The sequence below is a fragment of the Lissotriton helveticus genome, chromosome 1_1, assembly GCF_964261635.1.
Source record: "Lissotriton helveticus chromosome 1_1, aLisHel1.1, whole genome shotgun sequence".
Classification (NCBI taxonomy): Eukaryota; Metazoa; Chordata; class Amphibia; order Caudata; family Salamandridae; genus Lissotriton; species Lissotriton helveticus.
Window position 1 is genome coordinate 1,296,856,096 of NC_136057.1, and position 19,136 is coordinate 1,296,875,231.

The window sequence follows — 19,136 nt, forward strand, 5'->3', positions numbered from 1 at the left end:
GAGATGTTGAAACTTTTTTCGGTGAGTATCACGCTACTCAGGAGCCCAATATTAGAGATTTTTTTAGTAAGTAGATTGGTAACTTTTTTTATCTTCTTGGGGATAAGTGGTGGAAATTGAGTCAAGTAATTGCTTATTGAAATTTCATGCTTTAAGTGTGTAGTTTGGAAGGGATAGATTTGTTTTTGGTGAATTAGAAGAGGGAAAATGGGAATTGTTATTGGGAGAGATGGACATGGGTGCCTATTAGTTGGATGAAGTAGGATAGAGAAGGGATAGATAGGGAAAGACTTTTTAAATGGTGATATGGGAGTTCATAGTAGAATCAGAGTGTTGGGATAAGTCAGGAAGTGAAGGTTGGAGGATAGTTTGAAAGACGTTTGGGGTGAGTCAGATATTGGGCAGAGTTGTAAAGGTTTTTTTTAAATTCTTTTTTGTTTTCTTCCACTGTGGGTGGACAATATACACATATAGAGATACATACCAACACATAGAAGATATACATACCTAAATATGTTAACATATTACACATATGAAAATTATATGAAGTAAAAAAGTTGTACCATATAAAAACTCTTATGTATACGTATAAATATTTACAAACTCAAGCATTCACTACTTAGCTGGTGATAAATAAAGTGTAATTTTCCCCAATATTTCAGTAGTTGAGCACGTACACATAGATTTCCTCTAATCAAATTTACACTTTGTGAAAGATATGTTTTAGCATCGAAAATAAACCCATAAGCATACATCCACCAACTTAAATGTCATCTATATATCGACCTAATTATACATGTTATGTTTTTTTAAATGGGTTTTATAAAGCGCACAGCTACTCAGTTGAGTGTCCCGGCGCTGAACGTGATGACTGAAATCACTGTGCCACATAGACCGCTGAACTGGGCATTAAAGCTGGAACAGCCAAGTTTTCAATGATTTCCTAAATGCCAGAAGAGCTGACATCATCCTTAATTCCACCGGCAAATTATTCCATAGTTTCGCTGTTTGCACCTGAAAGGAATGTCCCCCCATGAAAAGGATAAAGCATACATAATAAACATGTGTATATGTATATATATACATAATATTTTTACATGTAATATTTACTTTCCACCAGTAAGTATAAATAAGGTATTATGAATACATAAATGCAGAGCCAGCATTATATATATATATATATATATTTATATATATATATATATATATATATGACACCAACTTCCTTCGTGAATTCCTTTGTAACCAAAGAGCGAAAGAACCGAGCCCAAACTCCGTTTTGCGTGTGAATTAGATTTATTCAGTCATAAATCAGTAGTCCTGCCCTACATATATATATATATATATATAAAACTATAATATAATAATGTTCATATCTTGTGATAGATATGTGTTATCATAATAAAAGGACAAACCCATAAGCTTACAGTAAGATACTTATGTAAGCGAAGAATCTAAATATCTGTTTGTTAAAATATAACAATAATTTTTTTAAAATCCTATGTAATATTTACATTTGTACAGAGAATTCTCATGTGAAATTTAATAGTATAAATGATTTTGTTATTTTTGTGGTTTGTTAACACTAAGGGGCTTATTATGATGTCAGGCGGAATCACTTCCGCCCGACACCGACTCATGCATGGGACCGACCGACACCCGGTCGGCGGTCTTGATCGCCTCATTAGGATGCGACCAAACACTGTACGGTCGCCTTCCTATATTTCACTATGGGAGCATGCATTACGGCCGTAAACCTGCCATAATGCATGCTCCCATAGTGAAATGGGAGGAGCGGTCCATCCCTGCACCCTGTGGCAGGCACCTTAAGGTGCCTGCCACAAGGTGCAAGGATCAACAGGGGGGCACCATAAGTGCCCCTTCGGCCTCCAACTGGTGGCCGTGGTGTGGCCCCTCAAACACGCTTTCTGACATGGTTTCCATGCCGGACAGAATGGCTTGGAAACCATGTCAGAAACCATGCATTTTAATCTCAAGGAAAGAAAAGGCCCGCCCTTGTGATTACAGGCCGGATTCTGACTGCCGGACTGACTGGCCGGTTTGCTTTCCGACCGCCTCCAACATAATGAGGCGGTGGGGAATAAAAAGACTGGCCTATTATGACGCAGCCCTAAAGGCTCCGACTTAAGGTCAGAGCCTTTACAGGCCGTATCGTAATCGGCCCCATTGTAATAAATACATATGTACAGAGAAATGCACATATCAAATATCTAAGTATAATTATACATGTTAACATACTCAGATATATGCACCACAATTAGTAATATTTTGCATTGAATTGCTCTCTATGTTTCAGTATTTGTGCAATTATTTGTAATGGTATTTAGATGGTCAAACATACATGTTTGTTGTGCATAATTATAATTTCTATTATTTATGAATTATGAATCTTTAAACTATAGAGTACTGCCCTATTTTAAATATGTACAATATTTTGTTGCATCCTTACAGGTATGTTCACAAATTGTATAAATACATATTAAGACAGATATTGTCATAGTGAGTAGCACACTTTGCTATATATAGACACTCGTAAATACATGTGTTTACTATATAAAAGTACATATATTTGATGCAACCTATATTAATGTACAAATGGATATGAATACACCAACATTTGGATATATAGAATATGGCCAAAAATGTTTTTTCAGTTAAATATGGTCTTATATGTATAATTTGGTGTATTGTGCATACTATTGCTGCACATTTTGTTTTTTGAGTGTGGGGGTTATGTAGGGAAGACCCAGGTCTTGAGCAATTTTCTGAAGGTGAGATGGTTGTCAATGGATCTTATCTTTGGTGGTAATGAATTCCATAGTTTGGCAGCTTGCACAGAGAAAGATTTCCACTTATGTTTTCCCTGTATAGTGGGATTTTGAGGCAGAGCACCAGTATGGGGCGGAGGTTCCTTTGCAACATGTATTTATTGATTTTTTTTCCTAAAGAAAAGTGGTCCTTTGCCATGTATTGCTTTATGGGTGATACAAAGCAGCTTGAAGGTGGATCTTCTGGAAACCAATGTAGGGCCCTCAAGGCAAGGGAGATGTGCCCATGTGGCTTTACGTGTAGGAGTAGTCTGGCAGCAAAGTTATGAATTCTTTGTAATCTTTTCATAGTGCATAGAGGTGATCTGTGGTATAGGCCATTAGCGTAATTAAGTTTAGAAAGTAAAAATTAAAATTCAGAAGTAATTATAACCTGTGGTTCTAGTGGTATTAACCCATAGTAATTTGATGGCGTTTACAATTCCTGCACATTTCCATAACATCTTATAATCAACTGTTTTCAAATACCTATTGAGAGTGATCTGGAAACATTCTGTTGTTGGTGGATCTGTGTTTAGTTTTAATTAATCCATGGCACGTCAATTATTTGATTCTTTCTCGGTGGAAATACTATTTTTGCATGATTTAGATGTGTCTATGACTTTTCTCCTTCTCATGGAGTTCATGCAAACGATATAAATATTTAGGGGCTTATTTACAAGTCCCTTGCGACGCTGGTGCATCATTTTTATGTGATAAAAAGTGGTGCACCGGCAGCAAAAGGGGCTTATAAATCAGCCCCCTAGTATTTATACTAATGGTTTGGTTTCCACCATCATTATAAACGTTAACAAAAGGATTTCAGAGAATAACCTCTGCCTTTCTGTTGGTAACCTAGATCACACTGATTTCAGAGAATAACCTCTGCCTTCCTGTTGGTAACCTAGATCAGACTACTGTTAGTTTTTGTTGGGTTAGTCAGCATAAAATACCTATAAATATGTAGATGGGTAACAAAAAGGCAAACATAACACTTGTAAAACCTCATTAATATGCCACAGTTATTCCAATATTTGAATCGGTAGATAATTCTAGAAATTGACCATGTTGAATTACCCAAAATTTAAGGCAATGTATTTAAAGTCACAAATATTCTGTTGAGAGTCCTTGAATCAATGTCATTTATTTGAGTCCTTATTCCTGAACCTCAGAAATCTTCTTGCAGGTTCCCTCAAACAAAATGTTTTCAGCTTTTTGGCGACTCACACTAATCTTGCAGAAGTAGGCATGGGAATCTACTCTCACAGCAGATCTCCAAGAGTACTCCTTATACACTCTACTTCAGAGGTCAGACAATCCGAAGTAGTAGGCATGGAAGAAATGTACACCACTTTTATCTCCTCATTACCTCTACGTCCCTCGTCCTCGACCCAGTCATCACACATGTATGACTGGGTCGAGGACGAGTAGGACTAATGGGGATTACCCCCAGTAATCATAGCAATACTGGGCCCAGAATTAACGGTTGTGGTCAGCATTCCAACCCCTGTACCCGACATTTACAACTTTTCAGGAGAGAATGGACAAATAACACAGGGGTGTTAAATCGGGGATTGCTGGGCCCTTTCCTGCATGTATTTACCGAGGTTACCGTTCCATATCTGCTTACAAATTCCACATACCTTAATCAGGTGGAATTTGAGAATAGTAACAAAGAAATACTTACTGGGTGCGAGTGTACACTCACTAAAATCTTTAATTGTGTGAAACACTATGCTGCACAACTTGTCATCAGCTCCTTTTTGGGCATTTGGTATCACCTCCCAATGGCCAGTGCCCAGTTTTCCTGCCTCTACCCCAAATCGTAGCACTGTGGAAATCTCCCAATCTGACAGATTTTCCATTGGTCTCGTCTCTTGGTGTAAATTACTTCAGGCCCTTGTTCTATGAAACGGGATGCACCTCTTGAACTAGCTTATGGCTTGGTTTGTGCACCTTATTTCATTTTGTGGCAACAAAAAATGTAATGTATCAGGCCACGTGCTTACAAAAAGACAACATTTTTCTTTAGGATGAATATTCAGTTTGCTAAAAGAATGCTATTACATCATCATTGCCTTGGGTGTATTTCAAGTAATTTTTTCGAATTTTAGCTTAGTATACTATGATCAGATCTGATATCTCTACTTCGTTTATTTGACAGAAAATGTAATGGAGAGTTACTGTGGCTCGTTTCCCCCTATTTTGTTCTCTGCTCCTGCACATATATTCCTTAAACTCCCCTGCACCCACTGGGTAAAATATAAAAAATGCAGATTAATGTAATAAAAACAGAGAATCATTACTTCTCATACACATAGAAATGGACCAGAGTGGATTTCCCATTTTTCATTCTGTTAACTAAATTTTCATTGAGTTTAGTAATGATACAGTGAGCGCAATAGCGAGAGGATGAGAAAACAAATCAACAGCACAGAACAAATTGAATTTAAATGACAAATAATTAAGAATCCTTGTCAACTGTGAGTGCCTTGTCAAGATCAATTTTTCGTGCAAATATTACCTACGTGCTCTATTTTAAACCTGTATTTCTCCTCCTTTTCTTCTAGCAGTAGAAACAATGCATTCACAATAATCTCATTTCCAAACATAAATGTCCAATTTTGAAAACCAATGTTTGTAAACTTTCTAAGTGCCCCAACATTTTGGGTAGATAAGGAAACTTCAGCCCTTGTAGCACAGGGGATTTTTACATGAGCTACGTGAGCACACCACTTTATAAAGTTGGAAAGCTGGATCTGATTCTGCAGCCCACAAATTGAGACCCAAATTGGGAAACAGCCTGAACAACTCGGGCTCAGCCACGCATGGCGTTTACCACAAGCCGAACCTTGCTTGTCTTAACCACGCATATAAGGCAACTTGCGTTCTAGATGCAGAGCGGACGGTCGGGCACAGGAAGACCGGAAGAGGAAGGGTCGGTAGAAGGACGCAGTTATGGAAATGGGTTTTTAGGGGTGGGGTCGTTTTTAGGGCTCGGGGTCAGGGTTGTTTATTGGGCAGGGAGCAGTTTTAAAACTCTGGGCAGGGGGGCTGGGTCAGGGTACAGTTTTTAGGGCTCAGGATGGGAGGGCTGGGGGCGAGTAGTTTTTAGGGTAATGGGTCAATTTGTCGGGCTCAGGGGGTTGGAAGAAGGGGCAGTTTTCAGGGCTGGGGGCAGTTTTAGGCTTAAGGGTGGGGGAAGGGGTCTGGGTAGTTTACAGGGGAAGGCGTCCGTTTTTAGGGCTAAGAGCGGGGGGCTGGGGTCGGGTCGGGCCGTTTTTAGGGTGTGGGGACAGTTTTTAGGGCTCTGGGTGGGGCAGTGGAAAAGGGACAGTTTTAAGGGCTGGCTACAGTTTTAGGCCTCAGGGCAGGAGGGCTACGTCAGGGTACTTTACAGATGTAGGGGACAGTTTTTAGGGCTCAAGACGGGGGCTGGAGTCAGGGTAGTTTCTAGGGCATGGGGTTAATTTTTAGGGCTCGGGCAGTGGAAAAGGGACAGTTTTCAGGCCTGGGGGCAGGGGTATGATCTTTAGCACATATGTCCCTTTAAAAATCATGTCTTTTTAGGTAAGGGCATGCGTGGTAAAGACACGTCCTGGTTAAGACTGCGTGGTTCAGGCATGCGCTGTTCAGGTACGCGTTGTTCTATCATACAACCGCCCAAATTATGAAATTGTATGGGGCCTATACACAAATTGTATTTTGTAGCACATGAGTAGTACTAAAGTGGTACTACTCTACATGTACTTTATAAGGCTACTTACAAACCTATGTGTGAGAACTCCACTTCACCTATATTTACTGTGCGGAGATCTCTGCCAATGTGGCGGAGACCTCCACACACGTACGTATAAGATTTAGGTGTAAATCTGATAGAGACTAGGCAAGTGGTAGGAAAATGGGGGATAATTATAACAAAAATAAATGGGGGTATAGAGAAATGTAAGAAGTGATTTAAAGATGGACATGCTAATACAAACACACACCGACATATGTGTAAAACCATTGCTATTCACAAATTACACTTCTAAAATTACTACAGCCCTAAAGGTCTTAAAACCATTGTAAATGTACTCCAGCCTAGCCTTGTATTAAGTCTAGGATGACGCATGGACACTCACAAATAATACAACACACACCCATTAAAAGTAACGGAGACAGGAACTTTAAAATAATACCCCATAGGAAATAATGTTAAATAAGTTATTTATGTATTTTTGTGTGTATATATATAACACAGTGGCAGTCGCCACTGGGTAGTCATAGTTAGATCTGCATTTCCATAGGAAATGGCCTTTTTGGTTTGCTAATAACTTTGGCACCATTTGACGAAACTTTCCAAATAATTGCTCTTTTTTGACGAATTTCTTCATAGAAAATTTCCAAGTCATTCACCAGGCGGGGGCTGAGAAAAAGGGGAGTCCCAACACGCAAAATCCCTATGCATTTTTCATAGATTTTTTTTAAAAGGGCTACAGCCAAAACTGCTGAACAGATTACACCAAATTTGACAGCAAGCTAGATTTTATCCCAGAAAGCGTGCCTTTTATGATTTGGTGTAATCCCATTCATTAGGTTTACAGAAAATAAGGTTCAAAAGTATTTGTATATCTGGAGGTTTGGATTTGAGGGCCTCTCACAAGAGTTCCACGAGCTCAACTTAAAAAACAGAGAGCGTTCTGGCCTAGGGTTTTTTTCCCTTGGCCTCCCCACTCTCGCTGGTGTGCACTCCCTCGGGAGCCAGTGCCCAGACTGGGCGGCCAGAACACGAAAGAAACTGTTGTGGCAGCCATTACAGGACTCAGGGATTTAGTCCCCTGCACAGAGATTGTTTTATAAAAGAAAAAGGACTTCCACTGTTGAGCCCGGGGACCCCCATCCACGGGACTGAATGCAAATTAAAGGGAAGGGGGGCATTTGGCCCTCCTCCCCAAGCCACTATTGGGCCTCAGGACCAAATCCTCCAGGGCCTGGTATTTAATAAAGGTGATGGGAGCACGTGCCCCCCTTCCATGAGCCACTATTGGGCCCCAGGGAACCCATCCCCCGGGGAATAATCTGCCTGTACTCTCCCGGGCAGGGTACTCAAATTTGCTCCCGCCCGGTGAGAGCAGTAAAGAAATACTGCTCCCACCAAGGTGGGAGCACAGGAAAGGTGCTGGGTGGGGATGCCAGCTGGGGTTGTGGGGGCGTTGGGGCTCCTCCAGTGGCTCCAATGGCCCCTTAGACTGTGGGTGCCCTGGGTGGGCACCAAGGCTTCCACTGCCATGAAAAGGATCTCGGAAAGGGACATTGTAATCCCGACGGCGGTGCCTGCCTCGGCACCACCTCCATTCGAGATCACGATTGAAACTGAGACCCCCGTCTGGATCACTGATTGTGGAAGAGGCGGTGGTCCGCCCCCTGACAGAAATGGGTCCAATCGTGTGAGAAAGTGCCATCTTTCTTGCATGATATTCCCCCACTTTTTGCTGAATTGCTGATGTACTTTGACTGAGTGTGCCTTGGGCTCCTGCCAATCAGGTGCCCAGGGCCTATGTTCCTTCCCTAAAACTGTATTGAAGCTAAAACCCAATTGGCATCTCTGACCACATGTCAGCCCCTAGTAAATGGTACCAAGGGTACCCAGGGCATTGTGACCATAGAAGATCCCTAAGGGCTGCAGCGCTTATTGTGCCACCCTTAGGGGCCCTGCAACCTAACACCCACACACTGCCTTTGCAGGCTGAGTGTCCTGGTGCAGAACTAAACAAAGAGTCGACATGGCACACATCCCTGTGTGCCATGCCCACAAACCCACTGCCCTGGCATACATCAGTCACCCCTCTAGATGGGTGCCCTATATCAGTGGTGTGGGCACAAGGGCATGAGCCAAGCGCCTCTATAGTACACAGGGCCATTCCTGGACACTGGAAGTGCAGTGATGCCATTAAGAGTATATGGTGCTGGGAGGTTGTCATTACAAACTCCACAGCACCATAATGGCTACACTGAAGACTGAATCGGTAGGTGGAACTCGCACAGCTTGTTCAAACGATAAAGTTGCAAGGTTGTAATGTTCTGTAGTGTGCTGAAAGGTGATCACTGTCTGGCCAAGCAGTGTGAAATCCAAGAGAACTAATACATTGCTCCCCCTCTTGGGAGAGAGCACCTTCGAGCACTACTGAAGGGGGACCACGAGGTCTTATTCTGTAGGTACAAAGTTCAAAAGAAGTTTTTTTTCCAACACATGATGGTGTTAATCCAACATTCACAGTTTATTAAACTCTCAATATGTTCTTGGTTTAACATAGGTCACTGGATAGTTGGTATTCAAAATGTCTTAATGAGCGATGCATTGTTACACATGATAGCAAATCCCGATGCATTTCGGGCCACGCCCTTCCTCAGGGGATTACTAATAACGTGACTACGTAAGAACTCCGCGGAGTTCCGTGCAGCAGACAGTGACTCACTGAAGACTGACAAGTTTGATATCAAACTTCTCAGCACATTAAACTCACACTGATGCCAGTGTGGGATTTAATGTAAAATGCACTACAGAGGTCATCTTAGAGATGCCCCCTGAAACCTAACCTACAATCCACATCTGGTCTGAGAGGCTGCCGAGGATGCCACACAGCAGACATGTTGCTGGACCCCTGGGTGGAGAGCCCCCCACTATCCTGGGCCTGCAACAATGCACATCCTGGGTGAGGTGCTAGGTCTCCTTCCCCAGGATGGGCAGGGGGAAGCTTCAAAGGCGTGCTGCCTTTGTGAGCTACTCCAGGCCACTTGCTGTACTCAGCAACTGGCCCCCACCAGTTCTGACCCCCACTCTGGCGGAAAGACTGGCGGGAAACCCTACGTCAGGATAGGGGGTGTGCCAGCCTGTGCCAACTCCACCCCTCAGGTGGAGGATTCGAGGTGAAGCACAACTCCGGGCCACCGCCATCTTGAGGATGGGGAGCCCTACCCACTCACAGCTAGGCTCCTGCCCCCCTCCCACAGGAGAGGAGCAGACTAGGGAGTGTGCCCACCCCAGGACAGGACCTATTGGTTCCTGCCTTCAACCTACCTGTAACACCCCTAAATTTAGTATTTAGGGGCACCCTGAACCTTCCTTCCTCAGATCCCAATACGAAAACCAAGAAAGAAGATCAAGAAGAAGAAGATCCGCTGTGCAGCTGCTAACAAGAGGACGACACCAACTGACTTGGCCCCAGCCCTACAGGCCTGTCGATCCTTGAACCTGCTCCTGCTAAATCCCGGTGACTCCTGAGAGCAGCAACCTTGAAGACCCCTGAGGACCTGCCTGCCATGACCCTCTGATAGACTGGGACTCCCACGAGCAGTGGTTCAGCTCAAACAGCAATACCCCTGGTGCCAGCCAGGAACCGCGAATCCAGCCCACGCTGCACCCGACTGGTTTTCCCCTAGAAATTCTTCTACGTGTGGAGTTTTGGAACTTTAAAATATTCACCTAAAATCAGCTGAACAATGAATTTAGATTTATTCACCTGTTATCAGGAGAGACCTCTGTGCTGCATCTTTTAGCCCAGCACAAACCCTGTAAAGTAATCTTTACCGTACTTACCAGTAACCTGAATTTTCTTCCATAGGAAACCATTGACTGTTTTTCTGTGAAATTTCTTCTGTGTCGATTTTTCAAACTACAAATATTCTTTAAAAATCGTACCAACTACCAAAACGTAATTACTTACATGTCTTAGATAGAAGTCTCAGTGCTGAAACTAGTAGTCCAGTACTGGATTACAAAAGTAACGTGAACATACCTTACGTACCTAAGTTGAATTTCCTTCCATAGGATAACATTGGTGATTTCATCTGAAAAACTTTCTGTCAACTTTTAGAATACAAGAATATTCCTTAAAAATCACTACTATAACCAAAACACTTTTACTTAACTGTTTACAGCTTATGTCCCTGGACTGAATCTAGGATCCAGTACTATGGTTAGAAAAATAATCCAAAAAGTAATCAATTGCATTTACCTAGAAAAACCCATTGAGCTCAATGTTAAATTGTGTTTGAAATTGTGTTGCCTATTACAACAACCTGTAACTATTGTATGCAAAGAGACTATTGCCTATTTTGAAAAGTATTTAATTGAAGTAATCTATGCTGAGAAAGTATATTTTGATATCTTGTTGGTTCTAAAAATAAATACCTATATCTTTTGATACCAAACAATTTGCCTGGAGTTCAGTTCTTGAGTGTGTGAAACTTTTTGCTGACTGAGTGTGTACAACAAATGTTTTGCACTGCCCTCTGGTACTGCCTTACTGCTCGACCAAGCTACCACTTTGGAGAGTAATGCTATATCTAATTTTAGCCTCTGCCATACCTCTAGAGACTGTGGAGCCACTTTCTTACAAACCACCAGCATTGTAATGCGGTGGTTGTACCGAAGGGCTGTCTGCTGGTGGGACCACCACCGATGGTTTGTCGTGATGGTCCCACCGACATCATAATGAGGCCCAGAGCTTTGAGAAAGCCAGAGGTACATACTCCTATCAAGGGCAAAACACGGGTTGGCCTAGAACAATACACAAGGCATTATGTAGTTACAAAATGTTTTTTAGTAACATTCTAAATTTCTGGAGACTAACATCTACAATGTATCCCTCTAAAACACATCTCAGGATTGCTTTTTGTCAAATAAATACACTTACAAAACACTGCAATAGTGGATTGTCTATTTAAGGCATTAGCTCCAACCTCCGTTTCTCAAACATCGGAAATAATTTAACCTCTGTTTCTCACACATTAGAAATAATTTTCTAACTAATTGGCCATACAGGAAAGCAATAGTTTTCTACCTCCTTTAATTTGCACATAGTGCTCATAAACTAGTTTCAGCCAGTTGGTGTATGGATGGAAAATCTACTGTATATATAAATTTCATGCATGCTCTTGCAGATTTTTGTAAGTTTATTTAAAGTAGGACGTCTGAGTAATTTATACGTGAAAACCAACAATTTGTGGACATCTTATCTTTTCTTTTTTTAAACTGTTGTGAATCTTCCCCCTTAGCTAGTGGTAGACATCTCATCATCATCACAGAGTAACTTTCCTCTCCTCTGGAAACACTCTTCCATGGTCTATCATTTCAGAATAAAGGTACAGGGAGAAGGACTGAGTACTAAATGCACAGGATTATTTTCATGTTGGTAGCTTCTATATCTGCCTTGTGACTACTGCTCATTAAATGATTTGAGACTTCTTCCTTTTAATCAGCATGATGCTCATAGTGTGTGTTTATTGTGCCACAGATTGCCATGTTATTTCTGTACAAAATAGTAGTCCAGAGTTATCGCGAGAAACCAAATACATGCCATTTCATGATTACCCCATTCCATGCAAGCAAGTTCCATTTACTTTCATGATTTGTAAATGTATCCCATGTGGATATCCAGAAGCTCTGCCACAAAGGCAGACCATGATGCACCATACGTTCACTAACAATAGTTGGCATAAAAACCAAGCGATAAACTATTTGAAGAATCAAATGTTCGATGAGGGGCTTAAATAAAAAAAAATCTCAATATTACACCTTAGATGCAAATGTTCCTATGTAGAGACATTGGTGTTGGTGCTAATTACTTTAAATAGGATGTTCTGACTTTCCATGTTGTCTTCTCCCAGATGGGGCCAGTGTTCATGGCTTGGAGGGTCTGATGGTTCCATACTCAAGACTCTCACAGCAGCAACTCCTAGCCTTGGACCAAAACAGCTACAGCACAGACCTGTACAGACAAGGGCTCACCCCACCCCAGCTACCAGGAGACCACCTGCATCCGTACGGTAGGTAGCATGGACTGGGCTCGTAATCCCAATTCTTTCATGTTCGAAATGTTGAAACAAAGAAAACCACATTTTGTTGATAGGATCCCATATCTAATTAAAAATTATAAAATTGACCTAAACAGGGCAGGAAGAGAGAAACTGCTTGTATGTTTCGAATCTGTGTTGTATGTCAGCAGGACATACATAAGCTGTGTGTATCTACATAGGTATCTTAATAATATCACAAGTAAAACACAAACAGAACTTTAGCCTTATAAGATCAGTAAAATTAAAATCACCTAAAACAATTTACATTGAACAAACTTTAATTTTTATATCTAAAAACTAAAAAGCATTGGAAATGCCAGTAGGCGAACTTATAACGGAATGTTGATCTTAATGTAATGATGAATGTAGGCACTTAGTAAGTCAATATACAAGCAATCTGCCACTCATCCTTGTATTCATATTTCTATTTAACCACCCATTGACTCCCTCTTGCATTTACCCACTTACCCATCCACATAAAAAATACACACACTCAACAAGCATTCAGAAGATAAATTAAAAGAAAAAAGTCCCCCAAAAAATACATTCCACCACCGAAACGTGTAGGGCACATGCTTCTGATACAGAAATAAAATTAAGAAGCATGTGGTCAGACAGAAGAGGGCTGATCTAAAGACTCTCTGTGTATGTAGAGTTTTTTTTATTTTTTTATTACCTTTCTGGGCCTCCTACAGTGGTCTATCAAGAAGTATATCAGTGCAGAATTTCTACCCTACAGCCTGCCAAAGGGACTAACAATCACAAAAATCCTTGCATACTTCATTAATCTGTGAGATTTCATATAATCAAATGCCTGGCTGGCTTGAGACCGGTGCGACTGGTGAGACCGCACTGGGCGCTGACCTAGAGTGGGGCACTGGCCTAAGGGGGGGCGCTGTGCTTAACAATAACTTATGAGGTGCTGTGTTTAGCAATAACTTACGATCTAAAAGCATCTGCTGCAGAGTTCCTTGTGCGTCCAGCTTTCAGGCAGCAATAAAAATGTCAAAGTAACTTGTATTTAATGTTCCTGCTAGAAAGAGAGATCAGAGTTTTGTTTAGTGGCAGTTTTGACTTGCCATAAAGTAGTTCTGAGGGTTATGATGCCTGCTGCAAAGAACAGATCTGTATTTTATGTGGATAGCTGAGTGGATTTGTAAAGCCAGGCTTTACCAACGCTTTAAAATGAATCAAATGTACGTGAGAGAGGGGCTGTGTAGAGATTCGGGGCACTTTTGATGGGTGGTAGTGAGGGAATCAAAGGAGGAGTTAATGTGCTGTGGGTGCCAAAAAAGATTGTTGCACTAGGCACCATTACCGCTAAATCCAGCCCTGCCGGTCTACAAGTAGTAACACTGTGTAATGTCAATTCACACTTAAAGGTCTATTGGCTTTAGCATATGATTTTTACAATACATAAGTCAGGCTTAGTGCCTTTGTTATTTATTTTTATAATGACCACATTGAACCAAAGGCTTTTACCCAATGAACTAATCAGGCATATATTCTTTATCATTAGCTCATCACCATAACCAAATTAGGCCTATATTGAGCAGGTTAACCATCAAGTATACAGTCATAAAATTAGAAACGGACTAAATTACAGTTCGCAAAGCAGTCCGCAACCCCTTTTAAGAGAGCCTAACAAGGATTCTCACAGTGCGAAGCTTCTACCCCCAGCATTTTGTCAGGTTGGTTGTCAACACTAGGCCCCTTGCCTATAATAGTAATCTATGAAAGTCCTATGTAACACAATAGCTGTCTGCAGGCTTTAACACAGTGTAATAATAAGCTACCCACAAAGCCTGCTGGCTTTAACATATGCTTTTCACAATAAATAAGGCATGTGTCATACCAATCTTAATAAACAGATCAGATGTATGGTATTTGATATACCTTTTCCCAATTAATCAATCAGACCTATAGCCTTTGTCATTGGATTGTCACTATAAACAGCTCAAGCCTACTGGATTGAATGCACCCTTTGTCTTAAAAGCAATCATCATAATACAGTCAAAATTACAGCTGGCAAAATAATATACAACCCCTCCTAAAACGGCATAATAAGGATTCTCAATAAATCAACCTACCCCCTAGGATTTGCCACAGGCAGTAACCAGCCCAAAGGCCTGGCCTACTACCAGAATCCTCGAGACTGGAAGTAACAAAGTACCTGTCTACCGTCTTTAACTCAGTGTAAAGACATTTAACCCTCAGAGGCCTGTTGGCTCTAAGATACGCTATTTACAAAAAATAAGTTCAGCCTATTGTCTTTGTTACAACCGTTCATAATAAACAGGACAGTCCCATTGCATCAGACTTACCATTTCCAAATGAACCAATCAGACCTATATTTTTTATCGCTGGTTTCTCATCAACATCTTGTGTCCACTAAATCAAGCATAAGCTTTCTACGAAAGCAGACATCGGGAAAACAGCAAAATCACAAATACATATGAAATTAATGGTGGGAAACAATATTCATCTCCTTTTAAGAAGGTCTAACAAGAAATATCACAGAACAACCTTCTACCCTAAGAGTTTATCACTAGGTGAAACCAACCGCAAAACCGTAGCTTACTTAATTAATCAGTGAGATTTCATGTAACAAAAAACCTGTATATAGTCTTCAACTAAGGGTGGGTGGAGTTTGCAGAGTTGCACTACGTGGAATTCCGTAGAGTTGCAAAAAAACTCAATGGAAGTCCGTGGAGTTCGTCTTCGCCCTATTCACTAATACTCTCGTCAGTCGTTACCCCCTTCATCTGCACTCCATTACCACCACATTTTCTTTCAGTTCTCTGAACTCTGACTCCGCTCTCCCGCCCCCCACCCACTTGAATACAAAATAATACGGCATCCGACTCACCTTTTTGACTTGATCATCCTTTAATTGTGAGAATGAGTTGCACAGCGATCATCCCGCCAGATTAAATGTGGCGACTGCAGGGTTTCAAGCCAAAGGCAAGTCGAGACACACAGTTTGTCGCCTTGCAAGATTCCCAAATCCAACCACAGCAGCTCTCCACTCATCCAGCGAAAGAAAGATGCAATGTTTCTCAGAACTGGTGGTGACCGGATGATGATGCCTGCCCACTTCCTGGTCTTCTTGGTCTGTCTGTGTAGTGTGTACATGAGCAGTGAGTAGTGAAGAAGGAGTGATGACTGACGAGGGACCGGAGAGACAGAATGGGCTGCCTGCCCTCCTTCTGATGTAGAAATGGGAGGTGGGTCTTGTGGCTGGGTTATTCAGGAGGTGTGCTGCTAATACCCGCCTTCTGGATGTGAGAGTCTGAGGGCGGTGCCGTGCCAACCAACCTGCATGACACTGTGCAGATTTTGTGAGGGAAGTGCAGCAGTGCAGCATGTCGCAAGGGCAGTGGCAGCTTTTACCCTGCGACCTGGCTGCAGTGCCAGCTTACACTTTATGTGTGAGGGTCGGTGATGGCGGTATGAAGCACCCAGCCAACTTGCTTGCCATGTCTCCTCTTGTATTGTTCTTGGCTGTGATGGGGAGGGGAGGAGTGTAGAGTGCCTGGAAGAGCGGAGGGGGAGGAGGAAGACAGGCACAGCCTGAGCTCACACGCAGCCACCATGGTCTTACACTGAGTGAGGCCCAGAGCAGCCAGAGGAGCACAGGAGTAGCGGTGGGGCTCCAGCGCCGGTAAACTCCGCTACGCGGGAGGCAGAGTTTTTTTCCCGAACTCCGCGTTCCAGGCGGAGCGCGGGGTGAAAAAACTTTGTAGGCTCCGCCAGCGGAGAGCAGTTCACCGCCCACCGCTATCTTCAACACAGTGCAATAATAATCCACTCTTAAATGTCTATTGGCTTTAAGAAATGTATTTCACAATAAGTAAACCAGGCCTACTAACTTTGTTGTAACTATGTATAATAAATAGAAAATACCTATGGCATCTGACAATAGGTTTCCCAATGAATAAACAAAGCTTATAGCCTGCAATCATCAGGCATGCAGTCATAAAATCATAAACATATACAAAATGACAGTTGGTAAACCAATATGCAACCCCTCTGAGTAGGGCCTAATAATGATGAACACACTGCAAATCTTCAACCCCAAGTGCTTATTTAGAGGGGGATGACCAACACTAAACGCTTGCCTACTAAAATCTGTGTGATTCCATATAAAGCATTATCTGTCTATAGCCCTTAACACGGTGTACTGAAAGTTCACCCTTAAAACCTATTGGCTTTAACAAACCGTTTTCACAATAAATTTGTCAGGCATTCTGCCTTTGTCGTAAATTTTCATAATATCAGATTTACTGCATCTGACATAATTTTGCTCAAAGATCCAATCAGACCTATAGCCTCTATCATTGACTAGTATACACAACGAACTCAAGACTATTGAATTCTGCATACGTTTTCCAACAAGGCACACCTCAGGCACACAGTGAGAAAATTATAAATATACAGAGAATTACAGTTGGTAAAAACAATATTTAAACCCTCCTAAGAAGGTAATCAGTATTATAAAAATGGAGATCTTTTACCGGCATGGTTTGTCAGAGGGGGAAGCCAGAGTGGAATGACAACACAAAAACTGCTGCCTACTACAGTAATCTGTGAGTTGCCATGTAACACAATACCCCTCTAAAGGGGTTAACAGAGTGTATTGACAATTAACCCTTAAAAGCCTACTGACTTTAGTATAAGATTTCCACAATAAATAAATGAGACATACTCGGTTTCTTATACATTATCATCATAGAAATATTAGACCTAAGGCCTCAGATGTAACTTTCTTCAATAACCCATTCCGGCCTAGTGCCTTTATCAATGGCTTGTAACCATAACCAACTCATGCGTCCTGTATTCTGCATTAGCCTGCCAACAAGGCCCCATCAGGATACAGTCAGAAAATTACAAATAAGTACAAAATTACAGTTGACAAACAATATACAACCCTTCCCGGGATTTTGTCATGGGGGCAACCAACACCAAAGGGCTAGCCTACTAAGTATTCTCTGAAATGCCATGTATCAAAGTACCTGTCGGCAGTCTTTAACACAGCATAATGAGAATCCACCCTTAAAGCATGGTGACTTAAACAAATACTTTTCACAATTAACAAGTCAGACCTACTGCCTTTGTCATCAGGTTTTCATAATAAACAATTCAGGCATATAACCTACATCAAAGTCTTGTTACCTTAACCAAGTTCTGCTTTGTTGATCGTAACCTTTCCCACAAGGCAAAACGTGCACTACAAGCATTCTTTTCAGCAGAAGCACAGAGCTTTTACTAAATCAATATCTGCACTCAAGGCAATCTACATTTGGGTAGAGCCAAAGCCCCCTCTCAGTGGCATTAGTTAAGGCTCCTTTTCTGTTGATCACATAAGGTCTACTGACAGAGCACGTCAAGACAGAGATAAAAATCATTCATATACCCCAGTTAAACTGAACAGATGTTCTGCATGCCCCTTTTTAAATTATTGTTAGGAAATATTGCAGGTATGCAAGGTAGATTAGGATGGTATTTTAATATCCCACTAACCCATGTGTGCAAAATTAATATTTGTCAGAGCAATAGTGGAAAATTCATAACATTTGGTGACGAATTGAGACACCTGTATACATTGCAAGAGTGAGCATGTTGGTGCAATTATATGTGAGTATGTTAATGTCGGCTATGTATGGTTTGACATGTCTAACATGAACTTCACTTCTATCATAGACTCGGAAGGCGTGTTTCACGACCTTGACAGTGATAGCATGGGCCATCTGGGGGACTGCCTGCTATCCACACCTGAAGCTAACCTCCTTCAAGCCAGGGTGGGGAACCCCATCGACCGCCTCTACTCCATGCAGAGCTCCTACTTCACGTCCTGACCGCCGACATGTAGCGGGACGCAGGTCGTCGCCTGGGCTGATGCGCTCAAGAACTCTTCCAGGAAGACTGGGCATCGGAGGGCTAGCAGGCTCTCATGATGAATGCCCTGAGAGGGCAAAGACTAGAGCTCAGAGGACATTTCCAATTATGGACCTCAAAGAGGAATATTCTTGTAGGAAAATCCAGCTATCGCCTTGCTGGAACTCACACAGGAACTGCTGCGATTTGAGCAAATGTTCTCTATTCTCAGCCGAAAACTTCCATAATGGAAAATAACTCAGTTGATCCTATTGAGAACTGCATCCTAAAGCACAAAACAGCTTCTAACCTCCCACCAGGGTCCAATCACAAACATTGAGTGATCTACAATGTATAATATGTTTAGAGTCGGTCCAGTCAATTTTGCGAAGTGGTAGTTTCAGATCAATGTTTAGCGAATCCAACAACTGTAGTTCATGCCAAACACCTGTCCGCTTTTATCTACCAATGGGGCTTAATCTTTCAAACTGTGGAAGGAAAATGTTATATTTGTAGTTAAACCCCTCTACATGTTAATGGTGATGAAAGGACTGTAATACATCTACCCAAATATCAATGCATAGTTTATTT

At 41.8% G+C, this 19,136-nt stretch overlaps 1 protein-coding gene across 1 annotated transcript in view; it reads left to right on the forward strand.

Moving 5' to 3' along the window:
- The window catches only part of LOC144763945 (LIM homeobox transcription factor 1-alpha-like), a 518,887-nt gene extending 500,305 nt beyond the window's left edge, over nucleotides 1-18,582 (forward strand). The window contains exons 8-9 of the mRNA XM_078649994.1: nucleotides 12,480-12,638; nucleotides 18,372-18,582. Coding sequence (XP_078506120.1) covers nucleotides 12,480-12,638; nucleotides 18,372-18,526 — 314 coding nt within the window. The 3' untranslated portion in view covers nucleotides 18,527-18,582. The remainder of the gene's footprint in view (nucleotides 1-12,479; nucleotides 12,639-18,371) is intronic.
- Nucleotides 18,583-19,136: the final 554 nt, after the last annotated feature.